Source organism: Plectropomus leopardus, chromosome 24 (genome assembly GCF_008729295.1).
Source record: "Plectropomus leopardus isolate mb chromosome 24, YSFRI_Pleo_2.0, whole genome shotgun sequence".
Taxonomy (NCBI): Eukaryota; Metazoa; Chordata; class Actinopteri; order Perciformes; family Serranidae; genus Plectropomus; species Plectropomus leopardus.
Genome location: NC_056486.1, coordinates 12772691 through 12799947, shown reverse-complemented (window position 1 = coordinate 12799947; position 27257 = coordinate 12772691). Strand labels below are relative to the sequence as shown.

The window sequence follows — 27257 nt, the reverse complement described above, 5'->3', positions numbered from 1 at the left end:
ATGGAGGGAAGCAGACATGGCAACATTTGAATGTTTTGTGATCTGATAGCACATGTTTATTTTTTGAATGACATTTGTTTTATATTTGCCGTGTAAATGAATGCATGCTTGTGTTCAGGTACTGAGGATTTTACCTCCTGCAGCAATGTGTCACTTGTCATTGAGCAGAAGTGGCCCCAGAGAAAAGCAAGTTTAAATATCCCTGCTCGTGTGCATCACCATCCCTCTTGATGTCATCACCTGACACCTGATAAAACCCTGAAATTGGTCCCCTTGAAGACCTATTTGAGTCCATCAGTGACTCACTAAAGAACACATTAACATTGATCACATTTTACATGAACGTCTTGAACCAAGCTTCGGGGGGAAAGCTCATCTCAAAGTGTGCTGTTAGCTGTTGATATCTGGTTACGAGCTGGATTCACACCAGTAAGGTGGTGAAGCTGCAGCAGGGCCTGTTTCTCTGGAGGGCCTAATGAATAATTAAGAGGCGGGGCTTATGTGAAGAAGTCCATTAAGATGCAGAGTCACACCGGTCTCCATGGTAGCAGGGCCATATTATCAGGATCACGTCTCCTTTGGCCGGGCAACAGGCAAGCTAGCACAGTCTTAGTCTGAGAGAGGATAGACGTTGACTGGAAAGAGGGATTTCACTTTGCCGGATGGGATTTTAAATGATCTTTGAAAATAAAGCGGAGCCTTTAAGCGTCTGTGGAAAATGGAGGGCTGTCACAGCATCAGTAAGAGAAAAAGGTGGGCTGAGTCAGGCATGAGGCCATCTTGAGTCTTGTGCATGTGTATTTGCTTTTGTCTTGCAATGTTTTATTGGGCAGAGTTTGGTCGTACTGAATTGATTAGACGATTAGTGGACTGGCATAAGATAAATCTGCAAAAATGTTGATAATCAGTTAATTTATAAGGCATTTTTTAAGCAAAGATTAACTGGTTCTAGCTCCTCAAAAATAAGTAAGACCCCTTTTTACACCCTGCATTAAGATGCATTACCTATCCAGATTGTATCCAGACATGATTTAACTTGATTACATGTGTACGTGGTATTAATATGTGTCTCCAGTGCCCACATTGAGATCCAGTTGAGATCTGATTGTTCTATTCAGCTAAAAAAGCCGAAAGTTTCCAAACAGGCCAACGCCCCTTCACCAACAATAGGGGTGTAGCATATCATATTGTTCATGATAAAAACCTTTTCTTTTTAAATTTTGGTCGACAACAACAAAAAAACTAAGGGCCATGGACTGCTGTCACTCAGATTTCCTCTGTATGTAAGTCCATCATGCAGCAGTGATGATGTAGGATGACAGTGGGTTACATGTCAGTCTGAGTGACTTTACGCCCACAGCTCTTTTAGTTTGTTAAAAGCCAGTGTGAACATGAACCCAGCAATATTTCATTTTTGTAAGAGAGACCAGCAAATTCTAACATTTAAAAATCTGAGGCGATCACATTTTTTAAATTTTTTACTTAAATAAGTTATTTATTTGATAGTCAAAATAGCTGCAGATAAATTTTACAAACATTTTATGTCAATTTATTAATTGAGGAATCGTTGCAGTTCTGAAGTACATCCATAAAACGGACCTTAACGATGTCACTATAGCCTCTGGGACCTTAGTGAAGGGCATTCTCATTACTTGAATAATCAATAATGAAATCGGTAACTGTCAGTCGTGGCCTTGGAGTATAGCATAGGTCATTTTGCAGCGCAGGCTGTCATAACCCTTCTTTGAAAAGTAAGGCTGTCACTACCAGAGAGCTCTGAAGTTACCTGAGTGTGAGAAGCCAATCTCTATTTATATTCAGAATAAAAATGGATACTTTTTCAAAGCTGATCCATAATTGATAGCCAAAGCTACATCTAGAGCATATTTCATTACTTTCTTTGGTTATGCAACGAGCTCTTAGTGTATGTTATTTCAGTTCAGTAGAATGCTCCCTCTTTTAGACCTGGAGTAATGCACTGGAATTAATCTGGACCTCCTCCGTCTGCTTCACCTTTATAGAATAACCCTAAATACACTTTTAAGGAAGATATTTTGAGCTCCAATCACAGATGCAAAGGAAATGGACGTCTCTACCTCGCTCAGCCATCTGGCCCGGTCTTAATAATTCAGCATATGACAGGACAAGGGCAAAGGCCGTGTGATTAGGGCTCCGCTGGCAAAGATATTAAAGGCTGAGATGATTATTTAGACAATAATGCGATATTGTTTATTCTAAATCCCTATGACTTTGCCATAAATCAGTTACATCTGCGCACACGGGGAAAATAAACCCATGATTGTGGCAACAAATACCAATCACAGTAAACACTCATAGTGGATATTGCTTCAGCCTTGAGCAATCCTGCTGGTATTTGTAAATCTGAGCAGGCCTTACAAAAGCTTGAAAAACACGGTTCTGCCTTGTTATCAGTCGTGAGTTGCTCTGTTGCCACTGAACCTGAAATTGACTCAACTTTTTGTCTTGAACTTTGAGCCGATCTCATGTCTTTTTTCCACTTTGCAGAGTCATTTTGTAGTCTGAGGGAAATGTGCTGCCTTTGAAATGTCCTTGTATCTGTCCCCTGATATGTACTTTTTTGAGTGACATTGTTAAGGATTTATCTTTATTTATTTATTTATTTATTTTTGCATTAATTGACAGGAAATTGACCAACCAGGACCTTCCAGATACATGTGTTTTTAGCTTCAAATCACTTGTCACACCTTGATTCTAAACAGATTATCTCCAATATATTATTACTACAAAAAGCAATCAACTGCACTGCTAAGATATAATGCTTGTATTGGATTTAACTTAATTAGTTTTTCACTTTAATATTAATTAGTTTTCTCTGTTAATGCATTATAACTCCAGATTTAGTAAAGGCTTTTTACAGTGCGTAAATATAAATCTCATCAGTGTAACAATTAAAGTAAACATTTTTCATTAGGAACACAGTGTGAAAACTGTCAAACAGCAGCCAGGAAACCAAATCTGTAATTTCAGAGTAGAAATTCACTTGGAAAATAACCATAATTTGTCTCATTCCGGCTTTTTTCAGATTGTGATTTTCTTTCTCCGTCAGTGGCAGTTATCCTACCCCTCTTTTGAAATTTGTTTCTGTTATTTCCTTGCTCGAGAGCACAGAAGACCTTCCTCTTTTCATGTCTTGCTTGGCATATCAGTACGCCGGTGTGGTCGATACCTGAAACTGAAAAAGAAATGCAATTTTAGAGCTGAAATTTCAGCTGTATTGTCCCTAACATGAAAAAAGCCCTTTAGGAGATTTGGGAGGACAGTGATTCCTCCCAGGCTTGAATGATTTGATTGTTTCTGTCTTCACCTCCTTTTGAAGCTACAGGGTTTTGTGAGCTGCTACTTCTACCAACTATTCAGCAGGTTGTTATGTTATCATCTCAAGTTGCAAAGGGTCATATATTCTGCAACCTTAGCTGGCTGTCAACACAGTTTCACTGGGCTGTTGCTGCTGAGAGCCAGAGGGCTCGCTGCCAGACAAATTAAGATCCTGAATTAGAAACCAGAAGGTAACTGAGAGGAGATATATGCTCCTCTGGGGGCTGAATAGCTGCATCGGCCCGTTCTCTACAGATTATACAACACAGCCTGTGATTGGGAGGCTTCCTAACAAAGGAGTGATGTTACGTGATCAGTTTCAGTCTTAAATAAGATGGATGGGATGTCATAGCATGACTAGAAGTGCCAACTTCACTGTCTTTTTTTTCTCTGTAGTTATTTATTTAGTTTACCTTTTTAAAATATATCATTATTTCTTTATTTTTTTTATGTTTATATTTTTAAAAAAAATGTTTATTATTATATTCACTTTTATTTCTATGCAGTTTCATATATGTTGTGTTGTTTGCTCAGCCCCTCTTCTCTCTCACTTTTCTCAGCTGCATACACACATGCACCTTAACATATGTACACAAGTGACCTCAATAACCACACATACCATATGATCATTTTTTGTATGTTTGTTGTTGTTTTATTTGTTTGTCTGTTTGTCGTCCTTTTTTTTGTCCTGTCTAGTCCAGTCATGTCTAAATTTCCATTTTAATCTACTCCCATATATGCATTGTCTGTCAATATCCTGTTGTTGTTATTTTTTTTCCACCGCCCTTTGCACTCACTAATTGAAAAAAAAAAAAAAAATCAAATAAGATGGACTGACAGGAAATCAGGCTGGAGAAGAGAGCCAACTAAGAGGATGTGCATTCAGAAACTGAAGCAGCAGAGTCAGTGTTCTGTGTAGGTTTTGGCTTGTGCATCCTACAGCGATGCACCATGTGGTAGTCGGCGCAGGGTTCCTCTCTGATAAACAGCCCCGAAGCCTCCCGTTGTCGTCGGCGCCCAACTAGCAAGCGCTGCCAGCCTTTTCCTGCCCTCCTCCAACAGAGTCCCAAGCAATGAGAGACATCCGATGTTATCAGCACTGCAGCGCTACTGCCAAGGGCTTGTCTCATGAATTCACAGTGCAGTGCAGAGATTCGCCCCCCCCCTTCCTACCGAAAGCCTCGTTCTGCACACATCACAAAGCAAATTAGAGTTAAACGCAGAAAAAAGGATACAGGAATTTGCATTTTTCCTTGTCGTCATTTTAGACAATACAGTATTTATCCCTGCTTTGTTGAAGTGTGTGAAAGGATCTGTCCGCACAGAAACACGAGCCTTTGTCTTAAATGACTGAACAATTATGGTGTGTCATAACCTGCTGTGAGATTCCAGCCCTGTTGGAGGCTGCTCGCAGCTGTCTCTGACCTATTTATGAAGCTGATGGATGGAAGGTGAAAAGAGCCTTTTGTGTGGCTGCCTTTTGTGTTTCTTGGGAAGGTGCTGATGATGTTTCCGCTGACAGTTCTGATGTCTTCGCTGCGCCTCATTCTGAACACTGACCACTCAGAAAAATATTCCGAACAACAGATCGATCGATACAATGATTAAAAAAATGGACCGGTGAAGCAGTTTTGGTCAAGTTGCGGTGTTGCGTCCACGGAGGCGGCTGCGGTCCTGACCTGGTTAGAGCCGCTTTGAAAGAGCATAAGAAAGCTGCAGTTCAAAAGCAAGGCTGCAGAAATCCCCTCCCCACACTTAGCCTCATTTACAGCTACAGTGGTTGAATGCAGATGAGAGAACATATTTTTCTTTTGGCTGGATTGTGCTGGAAAGATCTTTTTTTTTCTTTTTGTTGCTTAATGCCGTAAAGCCAGAGGCATTTATTTAGTTGTGCATAGATTGCCTCGAGGATTTCGAAAAGACTTGTTGAGCTATGTAACAGCTTCACAAGTGCTGCAGGGCCATTTCATTTTGCGTTATGCACAAGAGTTTGATGATTTTGACCAAATGTGATATCATTGGCATGGTTGTGCTCAATCAGCTATTGAAATGTGATTTTTGTTGAATATGCATAGCTTTTTAGGACTATTATCTATTTATATGTTTACTCTCAGCCGGTAAAACATGGAAATAAAAACCTGTTGATGATGTGGGAAGTCGACCAATTTTACCTCCTTGCTCAGGGGGGCTCTATCACAAAGCCATATTAGTGTCTTAATGAGGTATGTTGAGTCTAAAAGCCAGGGTTTTTTGTTCTGTGAAGGTGGCTCTCTTTTAATCTGGCTAGATTGCCATGGTAACTTGTGCTGCAAACTTAACCTTGTTGGGAGCAGGTTATGTTCAGAGTTTTAGCTTGAAGGCCCAGGTGACTCTACAAGAAGCTTCTATGAAATCACAGGGAGCTTTAAACATTGTGCTATGTTTTTTAATAGGGGTGACATCTACCTGTATATGAATTGAGTTACAGCACCTTCAAATCATACCATAATGTTACCACTTTGGATCACTTGGTTCTGATTTGCTGAAGTCCGCTTTACACTGCTGGTTTATTATAGCTGATAGAATAATCTTTTGATATTTATCACAGATAATATTCAAACAGTAAATTAATTTCACTTTGATTTTTCCAGTCTGCTTCATTATGGGACAGTCAGACCTAAATATAGTTCTTAATTATAACACTTAAATTTGCTGCACTAAGTTTAAAGTTTCAGAGCTGCAGAATGATCAGGTGTCACATTAGAAATAACTGAGTGAAAAAATAATATTGTGCATTCCTCTTTCACCTTAATTTATTCATCATTCATGATTTTGTAGTGTGAAATGGCCTGCTGAAGGCACCATTGGCTCCACAGTCAAAGAGAGCCCAGCTATGTTGAGCAAGCATTGTGGTACGGCCCCCTGATCTGGTCCTGCGGTCATGTTTTTCCTTTTTCTAATTCTATTTTTCTTGTTTTTTTCACCTCTCCTTTTGTTTCAGATCACTTTCTTCCCTTGTGTGTCCCCCCTAATTGTCTGCCCCACCCTGATTAGTCTCACCTGTCCCTCATTAGTCCTGCAGTCAGCTCTCATCATGCTCACCTGCTTTCACTCCCTCAGTTAGTCTTCCCTAATTATCTTTGCCCAGTTCTTTAGTTTGTCAGTTTGTCTTCATCCCTCCTTTGGTTTTATGTTGTCTTATGTTGTTTTAATAACGGCTCACTCACCAAGTGTATGTTCAACTCTGGCCCCATTTACACTTCATTTCAGCCGTCTCATGTCCAGATAAAAGTCCAGATGTGACTTAAAGACTCATTTAGACTCAAGTAAATCCATAAATGCTTCCACAGCTGGGTGCAACTTTTGTATGACTGTATGTGTTGAAATCGCTGGAGCTGTTTTTCCTAGTTGCATGAATGAAACAGGCAGAACAACAGTTGATTTCAGTGTGTCAGCTGCTGTTATCACTGCAGACAGATGCTGTAAGGGCTATTTCCACACACTAGTCACAGTTGGGGTAAAATATGCATGCATTTGGGAGATGCTTTTACGCTGAATTTCAATTCAGTTTTCTCTATCTTTATGTTTAAAAATGAAGAATCTTTATTCATATATTTATATTTTTTTTATATTTTATTCATTCAGCATTACTGTAGACTAACTACTTAGCACTAATACTGCTTTGACAAATTCATGTTGTATCTGACCTTATGCCTCCTACAGATTTGTATATAAGTGGGAGTAAATGAGTAAAATCTTGACCTTTTAACATTTATGTACACATGCTCATCCACATGCACACAGTCCAAGACAAACAGCTTCCTACATTTATCCAGCAGAAAAGCCTGTTTGGCAACATTTGGCCGAAAAATGAAAATGTTATAACAGAAAAGGCATGTATTAAAATTCAGTTTGTGTACTGGCTTGTCAGTGAGGAAGATATATTGTGGGTTATCCAAATGTTTATATTTTGAGGGAACTATAAACCCTCTTGCATAAATTCCATAGAGCCCCATCAATCATGAAGATCACTGTGTCTGCGTGAGACGAGGCTGCTCTGTGTGGCCTCTCTTTCATGAGAAGTATTAAACTTTAAATTACTTTTGAAGACCTTATCTTGTTTTTAGCCAGTAGTAGCATGTACTCATGCATTAAGTCAGACATAACGGAAATGCCCATAGACTTTGCTCTTATTTTCCCTTTGAAAGAAAAGATTTTATAAAGATGAGGCCCTGCATGTGGTACTTTCTGTGTGTAAAAAAATCTAAATTATATATTATTGACAAAACAAGTGAAATCGTTTTCTCTGCAGCCTGGCTCACTTGCATGCCTCCATTCAACCTCTGAATTCTGTCACCTTCGACACACAGCCACCTCCAGTTGGGATACAGTGTGCCTCTGTGCTGTGTGGTCTGCTGCAGCTATAAACTGGCTGCTTTGCTTAAAGTAACAGGCTGGAGATCTGCACTGCACTCATGTCTGACCTCATGTTTAGTCACTTATTCATGGCTAGTTCCTCATTCTCCAAAACCGTTTCCTGTGAACTTGATGCCTTCCTGCAATGTTTCTCAGCAAGCTGTAATATTGCATAATCATGCTTTATCACCTCTAGCGTTTGGTCTTTGGCTGTCGCTCTTTGAAAATCTGTTTATACACTGCAGAATCCAAAATCACACCTTCTAAATGAAAGTTCAGCCTTAGTAAAGCATAACCTGATGTTGCAGGACATGCTGTGTTTCTGCCTGAAAGAAAGACTAAGCCATACAACGATACTTTGGGCTCTCTGAATTTATAATCTACTCTCTTTCCTCTCTGTCTATTCTGCAGCAGGATGCAACAAGTTGGACTCCGTCCACTTAGATGTTACTGAGCGGCGACAATGGGTCAGAGAAGGAAGTCACGCCGGTGAGGCAAACACACCGAACACCACCACCCAAAACCCACCGCAGCTTCACCGACTGATGCAGCCATGCCCCGCCTGCCCTCCTGATTCTGCTCTACCTTCCCTCGGTTGAATCAGAGTCACAGCAGCCTGACAACTCCTCCGGTCAGCATGGCTACACCTTTCCTGTGGAAGCTGTCGTCCCAGAAGCTGGGCTTCTTCCTGGTCAGCTTTGGGTTCATCTGGGGCATGATGCTGCTGCATTTCACCATCCAGCAGCGGGCCAGCCATGAGAATAGCGCCGTGCTGAGGCAGCAGATCCTGGACCTCAGCAAACGCTACATCAAGGCGCTGGCTGAGGAGAACCAGAGTGTCATGGATGGGCCTTACGTGGGTACCATGACGGCTTACGGTGAGTAGCTCTCTCGCTGAGTCCTTTGAAACCTCTAGCGACATCACTTTTCTTTTGCTGCTTTTAGACGCCTTTCACATGTATTTGAACCTTTAAACACAAAGAAAATTGGTGCTTTTTTTTCAAAAACATGGAGAAAAGGCGATGAGCAACTTGGTAAATAATGTTCCACAATTGCAAGAAATTAGTCGATTTAGAAAATTATTTTAAAAATGTAGAGAAAAATGCCTTGTAAAAAAGAGAAAAATCTAGGAAAAAAACTTATTTATAATGATCATAATTAATATTCAAAATGATTTTTTAAGCACTTTTTCCGAAGGTAATGTATTTAATTATTTTTTGCTTTTGTGTGTGTGTGTTTGTTTGTTTTTTAATACATTTTCAGGTGAATTTCTTAGAATTTCTTGTTAATTTTGTGTAATCTCTTCTGTTGTTGCTCATGTATTATTTATTTATTTATTTATTGTTATTACAAATTTTCAGGTCATTTTCTTGTAACTTTTTTCTAATTTCTTGCCAATTTTTGGGTGATTTTGTCTTTCATTGCTCATTGCCTTCTTATGTTTGTTAGAGAAATCAAGCCAGTTTGCTCAGGTTTCAAAGAATTAATGTTGAAGAACCAGTGAATCTGAAGCATATAGGTTTCATTTCCAGTTGAATAACATGGGAAACATTTGCAGGAATAGCTTGCTTTTAGCATAGCAAAATTAATGTATGAATCACTGCTACATGAGCCATAGCTTCTTTCATTTTCATAAGATTACTGCCAGGCAATAAAACAGAAAGCAAGGTACGCTTTAATAGAGTTAAAATGTAGGACTGGTCTCTGTTTCCCCACTTCTTTAAATTGGAGCGACTGGTTCCACTTGTCTACCTCCTGAGCAGCCACAACATTGCCTATATTCAAGAGAACCTGTGCGGGCGATTTCACGCTGATACAGCTGCATCTGAGTATCATACTGTTATAGCACAGGTCCAGGAGAGCCATCAATAAGTTATTCATGCCGTTAATAGACCTGTATGGCTCGATGGGAGGCTTCATTAGAAACCTGAGATTGGAATTGATTGTTCTGTAATGCCCAGAGAAACAACAGGATACAGTAAAGCTGCAGGAGATTTAATCAGCTCCCAGAGAACATATAGAAGAGTGTGTGAAGAAACCAGTGCAGCACTTCACCCTTGAGCCTACTGGTTTGATTTCTTTCAAAAACAAGGGGTGAAGGCAACGAGCAACTTTAACACATGGACTAAAAAATTGCAAGAAATTAGTCAAAAGTTACAGGAAAATTCAGTGAAAATAAAAGAATGAAAATTACCCCCCAAAAGTGCACTTTTTGTCTGTTATATAATTTTAACCAAATAATTGCAGTGATTACAAATATAGCTTTCTGCACATTTTTCTCTAGTTCATGATAATTTTCTAATAATTCTCCTCCCTTTTTTAAACTAATTTTCAACTTTTTTCTCACCTTTTACTAATGTCTTGTAATTGTGGGATATTTCTTGCTAAGCTTGATTTATTTGAAAGAAATCAAACCAATTTGCCAAGGTTTCATAGGGTTAAATAGCTTGTTAGAGGCATCTTAATGCAGCACAAGAAAACTGATGTCAGTCCAGGTTTTAAAGGGTTAAAAGTACTGTACATGCAAACATACCACCAGACAGAAACTACTTTCAGTGGGCTGTACTTTCCATTTACGTCATCAGTATTAGTCGAGCCGCTTGAAGAAAATCAAACCTCAACATCTGGCTTATTTAATCATGTAATTTGTAATGTGTAATTTAACATTACCTGGTTAATAATGCAGGATGAAGAATGAACAAGGTCAGATTATTCAGCTGTAATTCCCCACTCATAGACATTTTTCAAATTATGCCTAAACACTGTATTTACATAGGACCTATCCTTATTAATCACGTAATTAAATGTGATCAGAGCTTAGACTGTAGATTTTCCTCTAACATGATCCAGAGTCTCCAAGGAACAGTGTCCTGTCCAGTTAGTTTCGTTCCCTTGTATGATGGATTGTTTTGTCGGAGCTGCAGCACAGTCCGCTGACCGCCGTCCAATATCACATCAAAATCCATTTCATGTCCTTGATTAGATAGGGAGGCAGCAGGATGCTGTGCGCTTCCTGTGCTCACTCACTTGGTCGATGAGCTTCCCTGATACAATTTGCAGAATCCCAGTTTCCTCCTTTGATACCCATAAATGACCCATAAAATCTTAATGCATTTGAATTTAATATTGTGTCTCCTGAAAGCCCATTTGTCAAGTCATGTTACTTTTTTATAGCCACGATATCACAAATCACAAATTTGCCTCAAGGGGCTGCACAGTCTGTGCAGCAGACGACACCCTCCGTCCTCGGCTGACTGTACCTGTTGAAAAGCAGAAGCAGATGTCAGCGTGTCAGAGCGGCGGGCAGTCTCCCTGCACACACACGGACGAGATACTTTGTGATAGGACTAAATATAGTATGTCTTCAACTAATTTATATTACTGTCTTCATGTTAGGCATTCTGTTAACACCTTCTTTCCTTTTTTTCTTTTTCCTGTCATACCTCTTTCTCAGCATAATGATATATTTGTGATCTGGGCTACGCAGTATATTGATTTTATGATATGATGCTATATATCAACTATATATCGACTCTCAATATTGTAATATTGTAAGTATTGTGTATTCCTGGTTTTAAAGGCACCAATTTTTAAAAGTCTCATGTCAATATTTATTGAAATAGTCAATCTTACAATATCACTACTATGAGGATATCAAGGTGCTGGTTTGACTCCAGCCCGACTTGTAATTGTAGAGCTAAGTTTTCCATGGGTCAGTCCATTATTCTGGTTCATATTTTTTGGTGATTCACCAAGTCATTGTTTTGTTTTGGTTTAAAATTTATTTTAACAACTCGTAGACTGTACCATCCAGTTAATACATCAGCAATTAATGATTGTTTTTTGTTGCTGATTAATCAATCAACAATCTTTACAATTAACTGATTAGTTGTTTAGTCTGTAAAATATAAAAAAAAAACTGTGAAAAATGTCAATTAGTGTTTCCAAAAACCCAAATGTTGTCCTAATATTTCTGGATTTTTTTTAGTCCAAAATCCAGAAATATTAAGTTTACTGTCATAGAGGATAAAATGAGCCAAAAAATTCACATATAAAAACTTTTTTTGGTCTTGAAAGTTGCTCAGCAGTTAACTAATTTAATAGTTAACTACTAGGTTAATCATTGCAGCTCCATAAGCTGAGATGCAGTTTTATGTTGTTTATTAAAAATTTACATCAAAGTCAAACCAGGCAGCAGTTTGCAGCAGTAATGACATTTTTTCCACGGCCAGGAGGTGTGTTCATGTGTTTCAGGCGGGAAGAAACTCTCTTTAACACAGGCCAGCATGTCACAGGAGTCACAGGCCTCTGTTTACTCATTGACTATGAATGTTTGCTGGCTGTATTTAACTGCTAACAACTTTCAGTTTAATTGTTGATTGATCTGCTGGTTATTCTCAGTTAATCCAATTAGTCGCTTGCCGTTTAAAGAGGGAAGGAAGAATCTTTGTGTAGGTCTGAAGTAAAATAGAGAGCGATGGAGTCAAACATCAGTGCCACGTTTGCATCAAAAACATGTCTCTCTACCTGAAGTCTGTCTCGAGGCGCCGTCACACCATCCTCTCCCTCCACTGTAAAGTCAGACGTGACGAGGATATGATCTTTCCTGAAACCGAGCCGTGCAGCATTATGTGACAAGCCACCTGACACCATGTCTCGTTGCCACACAGTTCAGCAGCTATTGTGGATTTCTTTTGTGGCGTGGAGACATATCACCGTTGTAGTCTCTGCCTCGGCCTGCTCCGCCGGGCCAGCACCAGAAGTCAAGAGAATAAGGCTTATATTGGTCTAATCCTCTCTGTCCTCTCTGGGGTGGAAGGTCACATTGTGTCCTCCTCCTGCTCTTTGTTATATTACGTTGGTAGGATACACAAACCTCTGATGAGCTGGGCCGAAGTGGATGACAATAAACAATAGAAGTCACTGATGAATGTTCTGGGCTTACGGTTCCAGTGGCTTAATGAAAAATCCCCAGTCATTGTGCATCCAGATTGTTATCTTATATGACACTATTATTAAAAACAAAGTGAAGTTCGCTGTGTGTGCCGCTCCAGGATTTGTTTTGCAACTGCATCACCTTGCTAAGAAATATTGAGACAGGCAGAAATGTGTCCCTAGGTGTGCTGTTACTCATCTGGTTACCTGGCAGCAGCATTAGTGTGCAGAAGGACAAGTCGAAGCATTATTCACAGTCCCGTGAATGCTTTTTGAACACACTGGCTAATGAAGGTCTCTGACTCAAAGCCTCACATTTAATCTTTGTAAAACCTGAGAACAAATAACTATTTGTTCTACAGATATATACACGTTTTTACAGTTTTTTTCGCTCTTATTTCTCTCTGCACTTCTTCTCCTGATTGTAAATGCAAGCTAAGAGCAAATGATTTATTGTTTTTCCTATCATAAAGCATGTTGACATTAGCTCCGAGCTGAGATATTAAACAGGCCTAGAGGCTCTCTGATGTACAGCCTGGAGTCAGTGGGCACCGGCCGATGTACAGTACGTGCCAGAGGTAAACAGAGGGGGGCATTAACTCCGGGCTCACCCCTTTTTTTCTAATTATGCTCAGCCCAATTGCTTGGCAAGGCTGCCAGCTCCAAAGCTTTCCATTTGCTTTCTTCCCGCTCTCACTGCTCCGTGCATCTGCTCCTCCCAGCGCACGGCTCGTCCAAATCAGACGGCGTTTTCTCTTCACACGAATCAGGCTGGTGTGCTCTGCCAGGCCTCGTTGTGCCCTTGCCAATCTTTCTGACGTGATGAAAACTGGCATGTCAAATGCTGCACGGTGAGGGAAAATGTGGCGCTCGTATGTGATAGACAAGCTGCAATTATCATCATCCCAGCAAGGCACGCTTGGTGCACATTGGATTGTGTCTGCACACGCAAAAGCCAATGCATTGATGATAGATATGAGTTTGATAATGATGACAGAGCTCTTTGCTGCAGACATGTTGTTGATAACATAATATGTGTTGTTCTACTTAGAGCAGCTCAAAATAACTTAACATTTCCCTGCAAATGTCATTGCAATTGCTGCCAGTTAAAGTATTGAACAAGCAGTAAGGGCCTTAACATTTTGTATGTTAAGGCATGGCAAGGCAATCTAGTTAAGGCAATCTAGCAATAGCTCTGTCCTATGCAGATAAATGCTCACGGCCACAGAAATGCAAAGACCCAAATTAAACAGCAAGGTCATTTAGAAAGTCGCCGCAGCTCCAGTTTTACATTTAAATGAGCCTCAAAGAAATCCAAAGACTTGTAGTAGGAGATAAAAAGTCCACACGGCAGTTGAGTGTGGGCTAGCACGTATTCACTGTTAGTAGTGAAAAATTCTTTTACAGCTGTATTGATTTTTATGCTGAATTTCATGCTGAATTTGGGTGATTCTGTCTCAGCAGTGCACCTGACAGGTTTTATTCATTCCAGTTTCTGGTGGGGAAATAATACATTTCACAACCACCCCAATAATCTGATTCACATTCTTACTTCCAGATTTGAAGAAAACGCTTGCAGTGCTGCTGGATAACATCATGCTGAGGCTCGGCAAGCTGGAGTCCAAGGTGGAAAACATCTACAACGGCACGGGGGGCAACCTGACCAACGGCACCAGCACGGCCACGCCCAGCGGTACCAACTCAGAGAAAGTGAATGTGGCAGGTATGTTTTCCATTTTTATGCCTCCGCATTGGCAATAGCATTATAGCATTATAATAGAATTATGTTTTTGCGTTGTCCGTCTTTCCATCTGCAGTATCTCAAGAACGCCTTGAGGCAGTTTATTTGAATTTAGCACAAAGATCCAATTGGACTCAAGCATGAACTAATTAGATTTTGGTGGCCATAGGTCAAAGGTTAAGCTCACTGGCTTCGTTTATCTCATTTTTGTAAACGTGATATCTTCAAGAGCAACTTAAGGGAATTTCTTCAAATTCAACACAAATATTGTGTTGGGGGTCAAAGTTCAAGGTCACGATGACCTCATAAAACATATTTTTTGCCGTAACTGAAGAACCTTGTGTTCCCACCTTAAAACTGTGCTGATTGTATAGATCCTCTGTGCTGTCGGGGGGGAAGACGTGTGTGAAGCGTCGTAAACTCGATATAAACTGTAAGTGCAACTTGACTGGTGTGTGGAGGCATACGACCGTGTGCCGGTATTTCTAGTTTGCTTTGCTTTTGAGTAGTCTGGTTTGTGTGCATGTTGTGGGGAAGTGGTTCGAGAAGGAAAGCTGGAAGGATTTGTCTTAAGTCTGGATTTGTGCACATCTTCAATAAAGACTCTCATCCCAAAGGATTGGAGCTTTAAGAGAAAACTCTCTCCAGGCTCATCCTCTCAGAATAAGTTCAGAAAGTCATTATTCGCATGAACTGTGACTCATGTATGAGCAAGTTTCTTTTTCCAGAGAGCCCCTGTTGTTCAGGCTATGAATACACAGTAAGAATATAGTAGCTGAGGCCAATTAAAGAAATGAGGATAAGCTGATTGTGGGGTTTTTTTTCTACGACCCTTGTTTCATTAAAAAAAATTCCCATAGTTAATAACATTCCCGAGGCATACAAGCAGCTAAACACGGCCAGTATATTGCGTAGTGCACACCAGGCACATTTATAGGACCAGACCGCATCCTTGGACATAATTCAAATAAGGCCTCCGTTCACGCTGCATGACCCTTTTATTAGTTTTCATTGATTTTCCTGCCAGCTTTCAGATGATGGATTCAGCCCGGTTGAGAGAGCGAGGTGTTGGTTTTTCTGGGATCCTGGGACTTGCTCTCAGTTGTTTGCGCAGCATTAAACAGTAGGAATGTGAAATCTGTGCTCAGAGGCAATATATGTAGAATTGGATTATGCTGATTGAGTTGTGCAAAGTCACATTTGAACAGATCTAGTCCTAATGACAGCTGCTGCGCTGCCATCTCTTATCAAGATGTCTCTTCTGTAACTTTCTCTCTCTTAAGACGTTGAGGTTCCAGATTAATAGACATGAGCATCACACGAAAATGATCATTATCACGACAATTGACGTCATAGACCGCACTCCGATGTGATGACTCAGAATGAGAATCTGACTTCCTTGCATTTAATCTTTTTTCCATCAATGACAAACCACTTATGCCACATCCTTTCACAGAATCTGCAACACCTAGTGCAGAGTCTTCCTTGTTTCGAGTCTTCTTTCTCTTTGGATCCTCAAAGTGCTTTTCTCTTGTCCTGAGGTAAACGTTTGAGAAAAACTAACTGCTAATAGTGAACTGAATATTTTTGGTTATATGCAGCTTTGGACTCCATAAAACTGTAGTACCTCTCTCACCGGACAAAAACAAACTAATGACCACTAATGTCTGACTTTTTTTCTGTTGTGGGAAAGGTCATTATTGGCTTTCACCCCTGAGACAAATGACTCTGCATTAGTCACAGGTATTTATCAACTCCAGCTCGATTGGCAGTGATGGAAACATGATACCCGGGTGGGCGCAATTATCTTTTCCACTTTTCTTGCAAAATGCTATGACAAAGTAATTCTGTCTCATTTATACAAGCACCCAAACATTGCTCCAAATTAGTCAGCATTGAGTTTGGAAGAAGAATGAATAAGTTACTGATGTAAAAAAGAAATAACTATGGTGACATTTTCACTGCCCTTCAGGCTGCTTTCTACTGTTTTCGATCCCTGTATTCTGGTGCATTTGAGACATCAAACATGACATACCTATAAAAAACAGACAGGCTTACAGCAGAGTTCTATACATGGCTCTGGTCTACTAGCAACAAGAAAGGATGAAAATAATAAAAAATATTGGGAGATATTGCCGTGACAATACAGATTTTTCCTCACTGCAGTAAAAAAAAAACAAAAAAAAAAAACGTCATCACCATGTAGTGTCACACAACTGTGATATTGCTGTGATGTTGTATCATCACAGCCCTAATATAAGATAAGGTTTTATGAAATTTAATGAAAATTAAACAATAAAAAATAAAAATGGTTAAGAACGTAGACTTTTAAGCCCCTTTCCAACTGGACAAAACCCCAACAGCATACATGTGCTAATTTTGATGGAAAAGGGGCATTATTGCATCGAGTCCTTTTAAAAATGACAGTGACTGTGGCAGCCAAGCCTCCTGTCTCCTCAGGCAGTGTGTACAAGAGTCTGTTCTCTGTCTGGTCTCAATCCTGCCATTGTGGACACTAGAGATGAGACACTAATCTCAACACATTGTTGGACAATCTTGGCTCGAGCTCCCGTGCTGCCTAGCGATACTACCTGGACCTGTGACACATGTCAATAAAACCGCAGTTCACTTAAAACTTCCAGCAGCCCCCTTGAGAGACAACATTTGGATCCTGAATGCAGGTCAAGCTGACAAAGCGGCAACTACATCTCTCTTTGGCAACAAACTAAAGGGCCCAACACTTCAGAGTCTCCATCGGAGCATGTCTCCTGTCTTGGAGTGGGTGGCAGGCAGCACTACTGCCAACTCCTCTGTTGCTCCTCCCTGACTGGAAGGCAATTACAGAGATAAGAATCTGGACAGTGAGGGGAACACGCCTGGCTTTCAGAGAGGCCTCTATCAAGATGGAGCTGAGCAGCAGCCCTGGGACTGCACTGTTTGCACCTCCATTGTGTAAATTTCCTTTGCCAAAGACTCTGGCACGTTCGGGACCAAACCTGGATCTTTTCACTCTTCATAGTTCATTCCTGGCTTTTATTCAGTAAACAAATTTTCAAGTAAATTGGAAAGAAAATGTGAATTAATGCACCTTTTCATCCAAGACTTTTTATTGAATCTTGCTTCCACTGGTGATGGAAGCACACTTATTGTAGTTAAGAGTTGTGACATTTGGAGGCTTTCTCCACACCCTTACCTGACCGAGGTAACTGTTCTGACACATGTTCGTCTTGTTGGTCAACTGAGGCCTCCAAAAGAATTCAGGAAATTTCAAAAATGTTTCCATCTTGGTAAACAGCGGTTGTTCAACATGTCAGATAATACTAGTGCTGAAAGACATGACAGTGACAGTCACGTGGACCTTGTTATCACTATTGAGTTTTTGTTCGTTTGGCTTTGTTTGCTGTTGGTTTTGTTCCAGCCGACCTCTGACTTTTAGGAGTGTTTGTCTTTTAGGTTATCTCATTGATGTGATTAATGTTAACATTTGTACATTTAAATATGTGCAGGGTTACATCGTGCCAGTAAAGCCATTTCAATTGAAATTGAATGGACATGAGGAAAATATGCAATATGCATTTACAATTAGTCCTTTAAAACCTGAGCAAATTAACTAACTAAACATGGGCAATGAGCAACAAAAAAGAAAAATTAGCAAGAAATTAGTGAAGTGTGCCAGAAAATTACCTGAAAATAACTTCACAAAAAATCTGATTAAAAATGTTTAAAAACAAAAATAAAAAAGGAAATAACCTGGTAAAAAGTGTTTAGAAATGTATAATAATTGTGAAGTATAATTTTAAATATTTAACTGTGATAATTATAAATTTAGCTTTTGCCTGGCTTTATATTTTTTTTCCCCAAGTTGCTCATTGCCTTTTTTTCCCCATGTTTTTGAAAGAAATTGCGCGATTTGGTTCATGTTTCAAAGGTTTAAATATTTGTGAAAGGCATCTGAGAGCAGCACAAGAAAAGTGATGTTGCTCCAGGTTTCAGAGGGTTAAAGTTAACTCAGCTGTTGACTCAGACTGCTCAGTACTTTGGTCTCGAAGAGCTGTAGTTTATTCATTGACAAACTAAAACCTTCACTGTACATTTACTATCACTAGACATGTGACGATGGGTTTATTACTTAAGTTGACATCGAGATGACGATAGCAAAACCAATATATTTTGCAGCCATGGCTCATTCGCCAGAATACTTGCTGAATTTTATGTGACACAAACCCACAAACACATACTGCACTGAAAAAGAAATCACATTATCTGAACTGTTAGGGGACTCATTGTAGCTCTCTGAAATCCCACATCGCACTAATTTGGTTGAGGCTGTTTTGAAAGAAAAACATGAATGAATGCCCCAAATGTTTAGGGACTCCTGTTCAAGCTTCTGATGATTTGCTTACGGTGCTGGTATTGCATTTTGCAAAAATCTCTTTGTCAGGAAAAGTTGTTAAGCATACATTGATACAGTGTTTCCCACATAATCTGAATCTTTAGCCCTTTTCATACAGAGATCGCGCAGCTGCTAGTATATCCCATCTCCGTGCCTCCTCTGCATTTTTTCACAGAGCCAAACGACGGCAGCATCGTTCCTCTCCAGTGTGTGATTTTAAATTGGTTCCAGCATTGCGGGATCAAAAGAGGTGTGACGTTATACACAGCAATGTCGGCCTCTTGTGTGACATATAAGATACGCGTCAACAGCACTCTCTAAACAGTACTACTATTACTAAAACTTAACTACTTTTTTTTTTTTTTTAAATTTGTGTGTGTGTGTGTGTTTGTGTGTGTCCCTTTGTTTGTGTTCATTTTGTGCCCTTTCTCTAAATTGTGGTGTTTTTGTGGGTCTGTGAATGCAGCGCAGGCGAAACTCAATTTTAGTCATTTTATCTCTCTGCACCATCAGTGTGCAGTGTGCAACAGTGTATATATATATATATCTTTATAGCGCTAGAAAATCTATTTGTTGCTGCAGATGTTTTATATGTTTTGGCCGACTTAGGATCTAGCCACCAGATTGCAGACTGGTCCACCATTTCATCAGTAAGTCTACAATAAAGCTTCAAACTGAGGCTTGTGTTGACATCTTTTGGAGTCCAATTTTCCCTTTGCTACTTACTGCTGCTGATGTGAACAGCTGTGGAACAAAACTTTCTTGAGATTGGTCATCTCTCAAAAATGCAGCCCGCTCTCATTGCTTTACATCCGCACTCCATGCAGTAAAACCTGCATTGGCACGTTTTTGTTTGCTGTGATGCGAGTCTCTGCTCAGGAATAGCTTCGGCCTTGTTGCGTTTAGCCAAGGACACCAGGCAAAACAAGTCGATCTGGCCTTGTTGCCGCTTAGCAGGAGGCAGATGGGACTCGGTCCAGCAGCAGTCTGTGACGCCTTGTCTTGCTATGTCTTGCTGATGTGGCTAATCAACCTCCCTTGCAGTGTTTTCGTCTGTGGGCCGGCTCGTGGCGTGGAAATGTAATCTCCTCCCACACACACACACACACACACACACACACACACACACACACACACAAACAGCCAGGCAGAGAGACAGATGTAATGAATGGTCAGGTGGTGATTTGCAGCCATATAACTGGGCCTCGCTTCCCTCTTTGTCCATTTTGTCCACGATACGATATATTCCCCCACCCCGTGCGAGTGTTTAAAGTTATCAGTGTTTCTTACAGCTCGGCCACACCACCAGTGACATTTGGCTGATTTGTAGAGTGCTGTCTTTGTGACACGGTTCGTTTTTTTCAGTAAACAGAGACCTGCGCTTTTACAGCTCTGGGCGTCTTTACTGCTTTGTCTCTCCCTGCTATCGATCTGCTTGCATCTTTGTTAGCCATTCACAGTGAAAGATGAGATTCAAGGTCTCAATGTCAACAAAGGAAAAGGACAAGGACAGGGTTTCTAGTGGGGATTACACGTGTCCTGGTTATATCATGATTTCATCGCTCCCCTGCACTGTGTTTTAAACATTCAGCTGATGTCGTCACAGCAGCTTAAGGGAGGACGAGAAGGTTGATTTCAGTGCTTCACTCAAGGACTGTTTTCCTGTAAAATCAGAAAAATTGAATCTATGAACAACCACCATTTTGATCCTGAAAAACATCTCTCTTAGGGCAGAAGCTGTGCTCTCTATTATGTTCAGGGATGCCTGTTTACTTCTTCAGCGTACAGATCAATACTAATAAAGTACGCACAAACCCACTCAGTGCAAATAAGTTGCTGAGAGATGGTGTCCGCTCCCACACACTTTCCAACACCCGCATGAATCCTGACACTCATCACCTTACAGTTTAAATTCCAACGCAGCATAAATGAAAGCAGAAATCGTTTTATTTGTAGCAATGCTGATTTATACTTTGTGTTGTTATTTGTGTAGCACTAAATTTCTGTAAATACAGAGTTACTGGAAAAAAAGTTTAATCTAAAATTGTTTGTATACATTATTGTATTAGATTTTGAGTCTTGGTTGATTAGACTGGCCCAGGTTGATGAGTTTGATGCTTTCTTTGTGGCTGCTTCAAAATAAAAGCCAGCTTGTGTTTCACCAGTTGAATGTTTTAAATTTAAAGCTGCCGCAGCTGGAAATGTTACATTTGCATTACAGGTGACTTGACACATCGTAAAGAGAGTAAACAGTTTAAAATGAGGCTGGTTTAAATTAGAGACATATGCGCTGAATTACTTACATGCAGCATTCCTTGTAAATTTGGAGTGGCAGACTCCGCCAGTAACTAATAAACCAACAATACTATCTACTTTATAGAGAGATAATCACTAAATGCGAATACATTTACAGTGACCATAAATTGTATCAAAAATGGGGTTTGATTTCATGAAATCATTTTCTTATAGCTTTAATTTTCGGATCTAACTTTTTTCCCCCCAACAATGTCTTTATTGATTTTAGACAAGGGCATGCACATACCAGTACATGTTTATATGTGTGCATACAAAAACAAAAACTGTGAACAAAATCTCAGTATAATGACTGAACACATACGTAATCTATCCCCAAATATCAATAAATATATAAATAAATATAAATTTTTAAAAATCACTTAATAAATAAATTAAAAAAGAACGAAATTAATCAATTATAGGTTGAGAATTACATCAGAGTGAAACACTTGAGTTAAAGCAAATCTTTCAGGTTTAACTTCCTACAGTGTTAATCGTATTAGGTATATGTGTAGCTTGTCATAGCTTGAAACCACTTGTGCTTCCCACCAGTGCTTGTGTTAATGTAAATGACAGCACTGTGACACAATGTGTTAAAATCTGCAGTGATGCAGAAAATCCAGCATCTCGTTTGAAGCGCAGTCAAATATGAGCCTGTAATGAGAGCGAGCAGATCTGAATCTCGATGCCTTTTGATGCGGAGATGATGAGGAGAGGAAGTGTTTCTCAGCTCCGCAGCCTCCACATCCCGTGCTTACCTGCCTGTTTGAGCTCTTGATGTGACACAGTAGGCAGCCTCTGCAGACCAACAGGCGACAAGCACAGACATGATCTTGACTACGACTGTTAGAGTGTGTGTGCATGTTTTCATTTGCATATGGAGTCCATCCATAAGTGTGAAAATGGGCTTGTATCTTGTGCTGTGCTACTGCAAGTCCTGAGAGATCCCTCCCCTATGGAGTGCATCAGATCTTCTTATAGCAGTGTTGTAAACAAACAGCACGAAACTGCAGAGAGCTTTGCTTTCATTAAGTTTTCTGCCTGGCACTGCGTAGAGACTGCGAGTGCTTCCTGAGGCGTTGTTGACAGGGATCGTGGGATCGTCACACAGTTTGCTAGAAGTATAATGAAGTAACACACTATCTTTCACATTTTAATGTTTCAATCACACTCATCCCAGAAAAATGAAGAAAACCTTCTCTTGAACTCCCAAAAATGTCGGAGAGAGAATTTTAATACATACAGCAGCAATATACTGCAGCACTTTGCTTCTCCTTCGTACAGCTCATACCAGATATAACAGTTTGATTGCAGCTTCTGTTGGACAATGAGCACATGTATTTGGATTTAAGGTGTTTTAGAGACTACTGAGGGAGGAAGGTGCAGTGCTCGATCACTCTGTTAGATTGTTCAAACGCAAGGGTTCCCACGGTCACGGAAAACCTGGAAATGTCATAGAATTTCGCAATCACATTTTTCCAAGCCTGGAAAAGTGATGGAGCTAATAAAAAAGTTTGGAAAAATCATGGAAATTTATTGTGTGTGATAAATTAGATTACCTTTATGTAACATAATGCTGAATTGATTTTCTGTTGCTTGTGACGTTACGTACCTTTAATATGCGTCAACGTGTTATATGTTCATTTTGAATATTTCCCACGAGGCGCATGTCAAATCGTTTTTTAAGCACTTTTGGCATATGACTTTAAATGCCTGTATTTGTATGTATTTTGCAGCTGATTTTAAAAGAAAACCTGAAAATCTTTACAATTTTTTCTTCTTCTTTTCACTTTGCTGTTAAAAAAAGCTAATTTTTTCTCTCTAAAATTTTTGACAATTATTATACAATACGTAATTTTTCTTTTTTAATTAAAAAAAAGGGAAAACAGGTATGGAAGGCATGTTTTGGGGATATTCTTTTCTTCTTTTTAAAACATTTTTGGAGTCTTTCTTTACTGTAAAAAATGTGGTGATTTTTATAGAAAAACAAAACTGTAAAAACAGAAATTATGAACATCATGAAAATGTGTGGGAACCCTGGTAAATGTCTAAGTTTCTACCTTTTTCTGTGTACCCTGAAAGGGACAGTTCAGCCAGCATTAAACGCAGAAAAGCTTTCTTTCGTGCAGTGAAACGGTTGTGTTGTGTAGTTTGGTAGAAAGAAAATAGACCCATGTTACCTGCAGTCACATAAAAGGGTGTCATTTTGAATCTGTGTATTTTCTATCATCGGGCAAAGCTCCTTATTGTTCCTTTTGAGTATGAAATGTAGACTGTCAGCATTGACACTGGCACTGTTTTCTACTGAGGGCTTGAGCTAGCTGCAGCATAGCAAGAATGAAATGAAAGCTTTTCACTAATCATTTGTACACAATTTGAATGCAGCCACTCCATAGAAGTATATATACAGTATATGTCACCCCCACGTCCACACGTTCCCTCCCCCTTCCCCACAGGCAGACTCGTCCCTCTTGAGGTTGTGGCTGATTGAGGAGGCAGGGATGGGATGGGAGGAACATCTGGGGCTGACACACCATTGGCTGGGACACGTGCACCCCACTTTATCACGGACTCCGTCTGTCTTTTGTTTTCCCTCCTTTCAAAATTCAATTTAATGACTGTTTTGTAAGGACTCCAGTGATCATGGAATTTGAGAAATGTAATTTGGGGGTGTGTTTAAGACGTGGAAAGTAGGGGTTTTACATTAGAGCCAGAGCAAAGAAAATAAGGATATGTTATGTTCTTTCCCTTGTGCACTCTTTCTCATTGTGTTCTTTGTCTCTCCTCTCTCGCTCTCTTTGCTCTCTGCATACTGCATGTCTCTGCTTCTCTTTGTATGCTGCACTCCATCTCCCTCTGTATCTTCTTTCCTCCATTGTCTCCTCTTCCTCCTCGCCAGCATTGTTGTTGCACTGGTTAAAGCAACAGCCCTGGCCCTCAAGGAATAAAATCTGCACTGCCTCCTTTTACCAAATATCAACCCTTTCCCCAGGCATTTTTCTTTTATGAATCCACATGCACACACTCACACATGTGCACATAATATACAAAATCCACATCTTACATTCATTCAGCTAATTTTCCTTGAGGCAGGAGTAGCAGGATCTAAATCCTGGGATCAAGCAGCAGATGCAGGCACACTCGAACTGAATGCAAAGATGCATTTGCATCAAGTGACAAGCAAGTGTGTAATCTCAAACACTCGTTCATACATGTGATGTAAGCTCATACATTCATTCACACTTCATAGGGAGCTAAAAACTGATCGTGAGAGACTTTTAGTTTTGTGGCTCTCAAGCTGTTTGGCTTATGACAGCACTCCACTGTAGTGCCTTTGAGTTAAAGCGCTTACTTCAGTGTTTACAGGAAATGCACATGTCTGGCAGGTGACTGAACATGTTTTCATAATTTAAGCCTTTCACGGGAGATGGAATTTTACCATGAAACCTGTGTGTAGCTGTTTTTATTCCAGAGATGATTCTTGGTTTCATTTAAAGTCCCTCTCATCAACAACAACTCAGTGTCCCACAGCCTAAACCCATCAGATTTCCCCCATTTGGCCAAAACAACAGTGGAACGTTAGTCATAGCTCTGCAGTGATGAGAGTTAATCAAGGCTTTTTGGCTGCGTTGTGTCCTCACGTCGCTCTCGGTGCAAAATCCGAATCTTTCTCCTGGATATTTTTGGAGAGAACAGTGGGCCGATCAGATTGCCCGAGCACAAAAGAGGGATTGATTACAGCCAGGCGCTGTGCTCTTGCAGCAAAGGAAGGAGGAGAGAGGAAATTCAACGTGGGCTTGAGAGTAGGGGTTTTACATGGGGGGGGGAGTTGATTTTTGCCTCAAGGACTTCACTGTGGAACACTTGTGTGGACCAGAGACAGTGCGAGACATGTGTTATGACCAGCTCCAAACACGTGCCCCTCACACTGGAAAGCCCCTGCTGTGTGCCTTCAGGTGGCAGGACCTAGATGAGTGTTTTGGAGGTTTCATTTGACGTGTACAGTGAAACGACTCACACTCATGTTATATAAGAGAGACAGCTGAGCCGTGTTTTGTTAGTTGAGAGGAGGTTGAGTTTAAATTTGATGACTTCATTTTATCTCCTGTCCCTCTCATATATGATGACGTACAATATGCTCTTCTCTTCTTGAGCTTTTTCATGTTCTCCTCTCCTCCCCTCAGATGTTGTGATCAAACTGACGGAAAAGTTACTGAGAATTAGTTTTAAAGGGCATGGGTCAGCAAATATAGTTAGCAACCCCTCCGTGAAGAGCAGTGTCTGAAAAACACACATTTTTTTAACATGAAATTGCTTTATTCAGTATTTTTACAGCATTAAATCACCTAATCCGTTTGTTTTGGAGAGAAAGAGACCTCTACGGATGATTTAGCTCTTGATTAAAACCTCCCGAACAATGAACACTGAAGGAATTCTAACCTTTTATCTATTTTCAATCGGCTTTACTCATTGCCTTTACTGGTCAAAAACACCTTGTCTGTTTGTTTTGTAGAGGAAGAGACCTCTGTGGATAATTTGGCTCCCGAAATACTGAAGGCAATCTAACCAGGAGAAGTATTAACTGGTTGGTTGCAATCTGCATACTGCTCCTTTAACTCAGATTTCTGACTTAAATCTAGAAAAGGGGCTCTTCTTGTAACTCCACAATTTGCCTGAGAATCACCACATTTTTAACTTTTCTTCAGTATCACAGTAATCCAGTGATAATTGTCTGTATATCTACTGGTACACTGTAAACTTGAAGTTCTAATAGCTTACTCTACATGCTTTTAATAGTGCTAAGATGTAAAGAAAAACACACAAAAAAAGTCCCTGACAACATGTTGACTTTATGCTTCCTGTTTACATCCCCTCTGTAGTTATAAAATATTGCTAACAGATTCTGTTTGAGACACTTTCTCACTCTGCTTTGTTAGTAGGAACAGATTTACTTTGAACTCTTTTTATTCATAAGAGTTTGATCCTTATGTTACAAAAAAAGCACCAAAATGTCACCATGGAAAATAGCACAGAATGTGGAAAGTGAACTGAGTCACAACATCTTTGTGACAGCAGTTACAGACTCAGTGAGGCTGTAACCCAAGAGAGTCAGGCGAAGCAGAGGCTGCTTCTTGATACAGACCCCAACTCGTCTCCACCTGCACAGCTGTTGACGCTCTGTAGCTGAGAGGACGTCGTCCATCAGCCAGCCTGCCTACTGTCTAATTGATGAGCTGCTGCAGAGATTCGCACACACACGCTAAACGCACACAAACTCACACACTGATACCTCTGCGTCTTCTTGCAAAGTGCATCTAAAATTAGTGTTTCTAAGCCAGTGGATCAGAGGACATAGAGATGAGGAGAGCTGCACTTTTCACCCCTTTTTTTTATTTATATATATATTTTTTAAGCCTTCAGCTCTGCAGAAACACATCGTTTACTTTAAATGACGTTTGTTCACTGCCGGGATGTTTTTCTGCAGAAGACTGCGTTGTTCCAGCATAATTGTCACAAAACTCCCGCAATCCTGCTTTTGTACGCCAATGAATTTCACACTTATTTGGTATATGCTGACCAAACTGTGTCATTAAAGCTAGGCCTTTGGCAGATCTCCTGTTGTTTGAGGGAAGGTTTTTACTTTGCCTGAGAATGAAATCAATGAGAGCGCGAAAGAGAGAGAGATGGGGAAAAAGAGAGAGAGGAAGAAGTACACAAGAGAAAGAATAACATAAACCAGATGTCCTCAATCCAGTTCTGGAGTTGTCAAATTTCACATTACCTCATGGACTTGGACATACACACATAGGGAGGGAGAGGGGAAAATAAGCCTGTGTGTAAAGTGTGTTATTGTTCAGTGATGATACTATATTTAAGGGCTATCAGATGGCCAACACTGTGTGCTAGGAACTTGCTAATGGTGACCTCAGTGCTGCGAGTCTCTTTGAATGATCTCATCTGTTTTTGTACCTCTGGTTCTCTGTACGGTTCACTTTAGATCACTTCTTAATGCGTCTTTTAGCTCATTATTTTCACTTTTATATGTCTGTATTTATATCATTATACCTTGTGGTGGTGGCTTGCTTTCATCTGTTACGAATTAACCTTGTGTGTCTGCTTTCATTTGATTGTCAAAACGTT

The 27257-nt window shown here is 40.1% G+C and overlaps 1 protein-coding gene across 2 annotated transcripts in view; it reads left to right on the top strand.

Annotated features, from left to right (window-relative positions):
* Positions 1-27257, top strand: part of mgat5 (alpha-1,6-mannosylglycoprotein 6-beta-N-acetylglucosaminyltransferase) — a 101094-nt gene that overhangs the window by 7892 nt on the left and 65945 nt on the right. Inside the window, exons 2-3 of one of the 2 annotated variants that reach the window (XM_042512919.1) lie at positions 8167-8630; positions 14246-14410. In XM_042512919.1, coding sequence (XP_042368853.1) covers positions 8390-8630; positions 14246-14410 — 406 coding nt within the window. In that variant the 5' untranslated portion in view covers positions 8167-8389. Of the gene's footprint in view, positions 1-8163; positions 8631-14245; positions 14411-27257 lie in introns of both variants that reach the window. The other variant, XM_042512918.1, reaches the window with a different exon arrangement.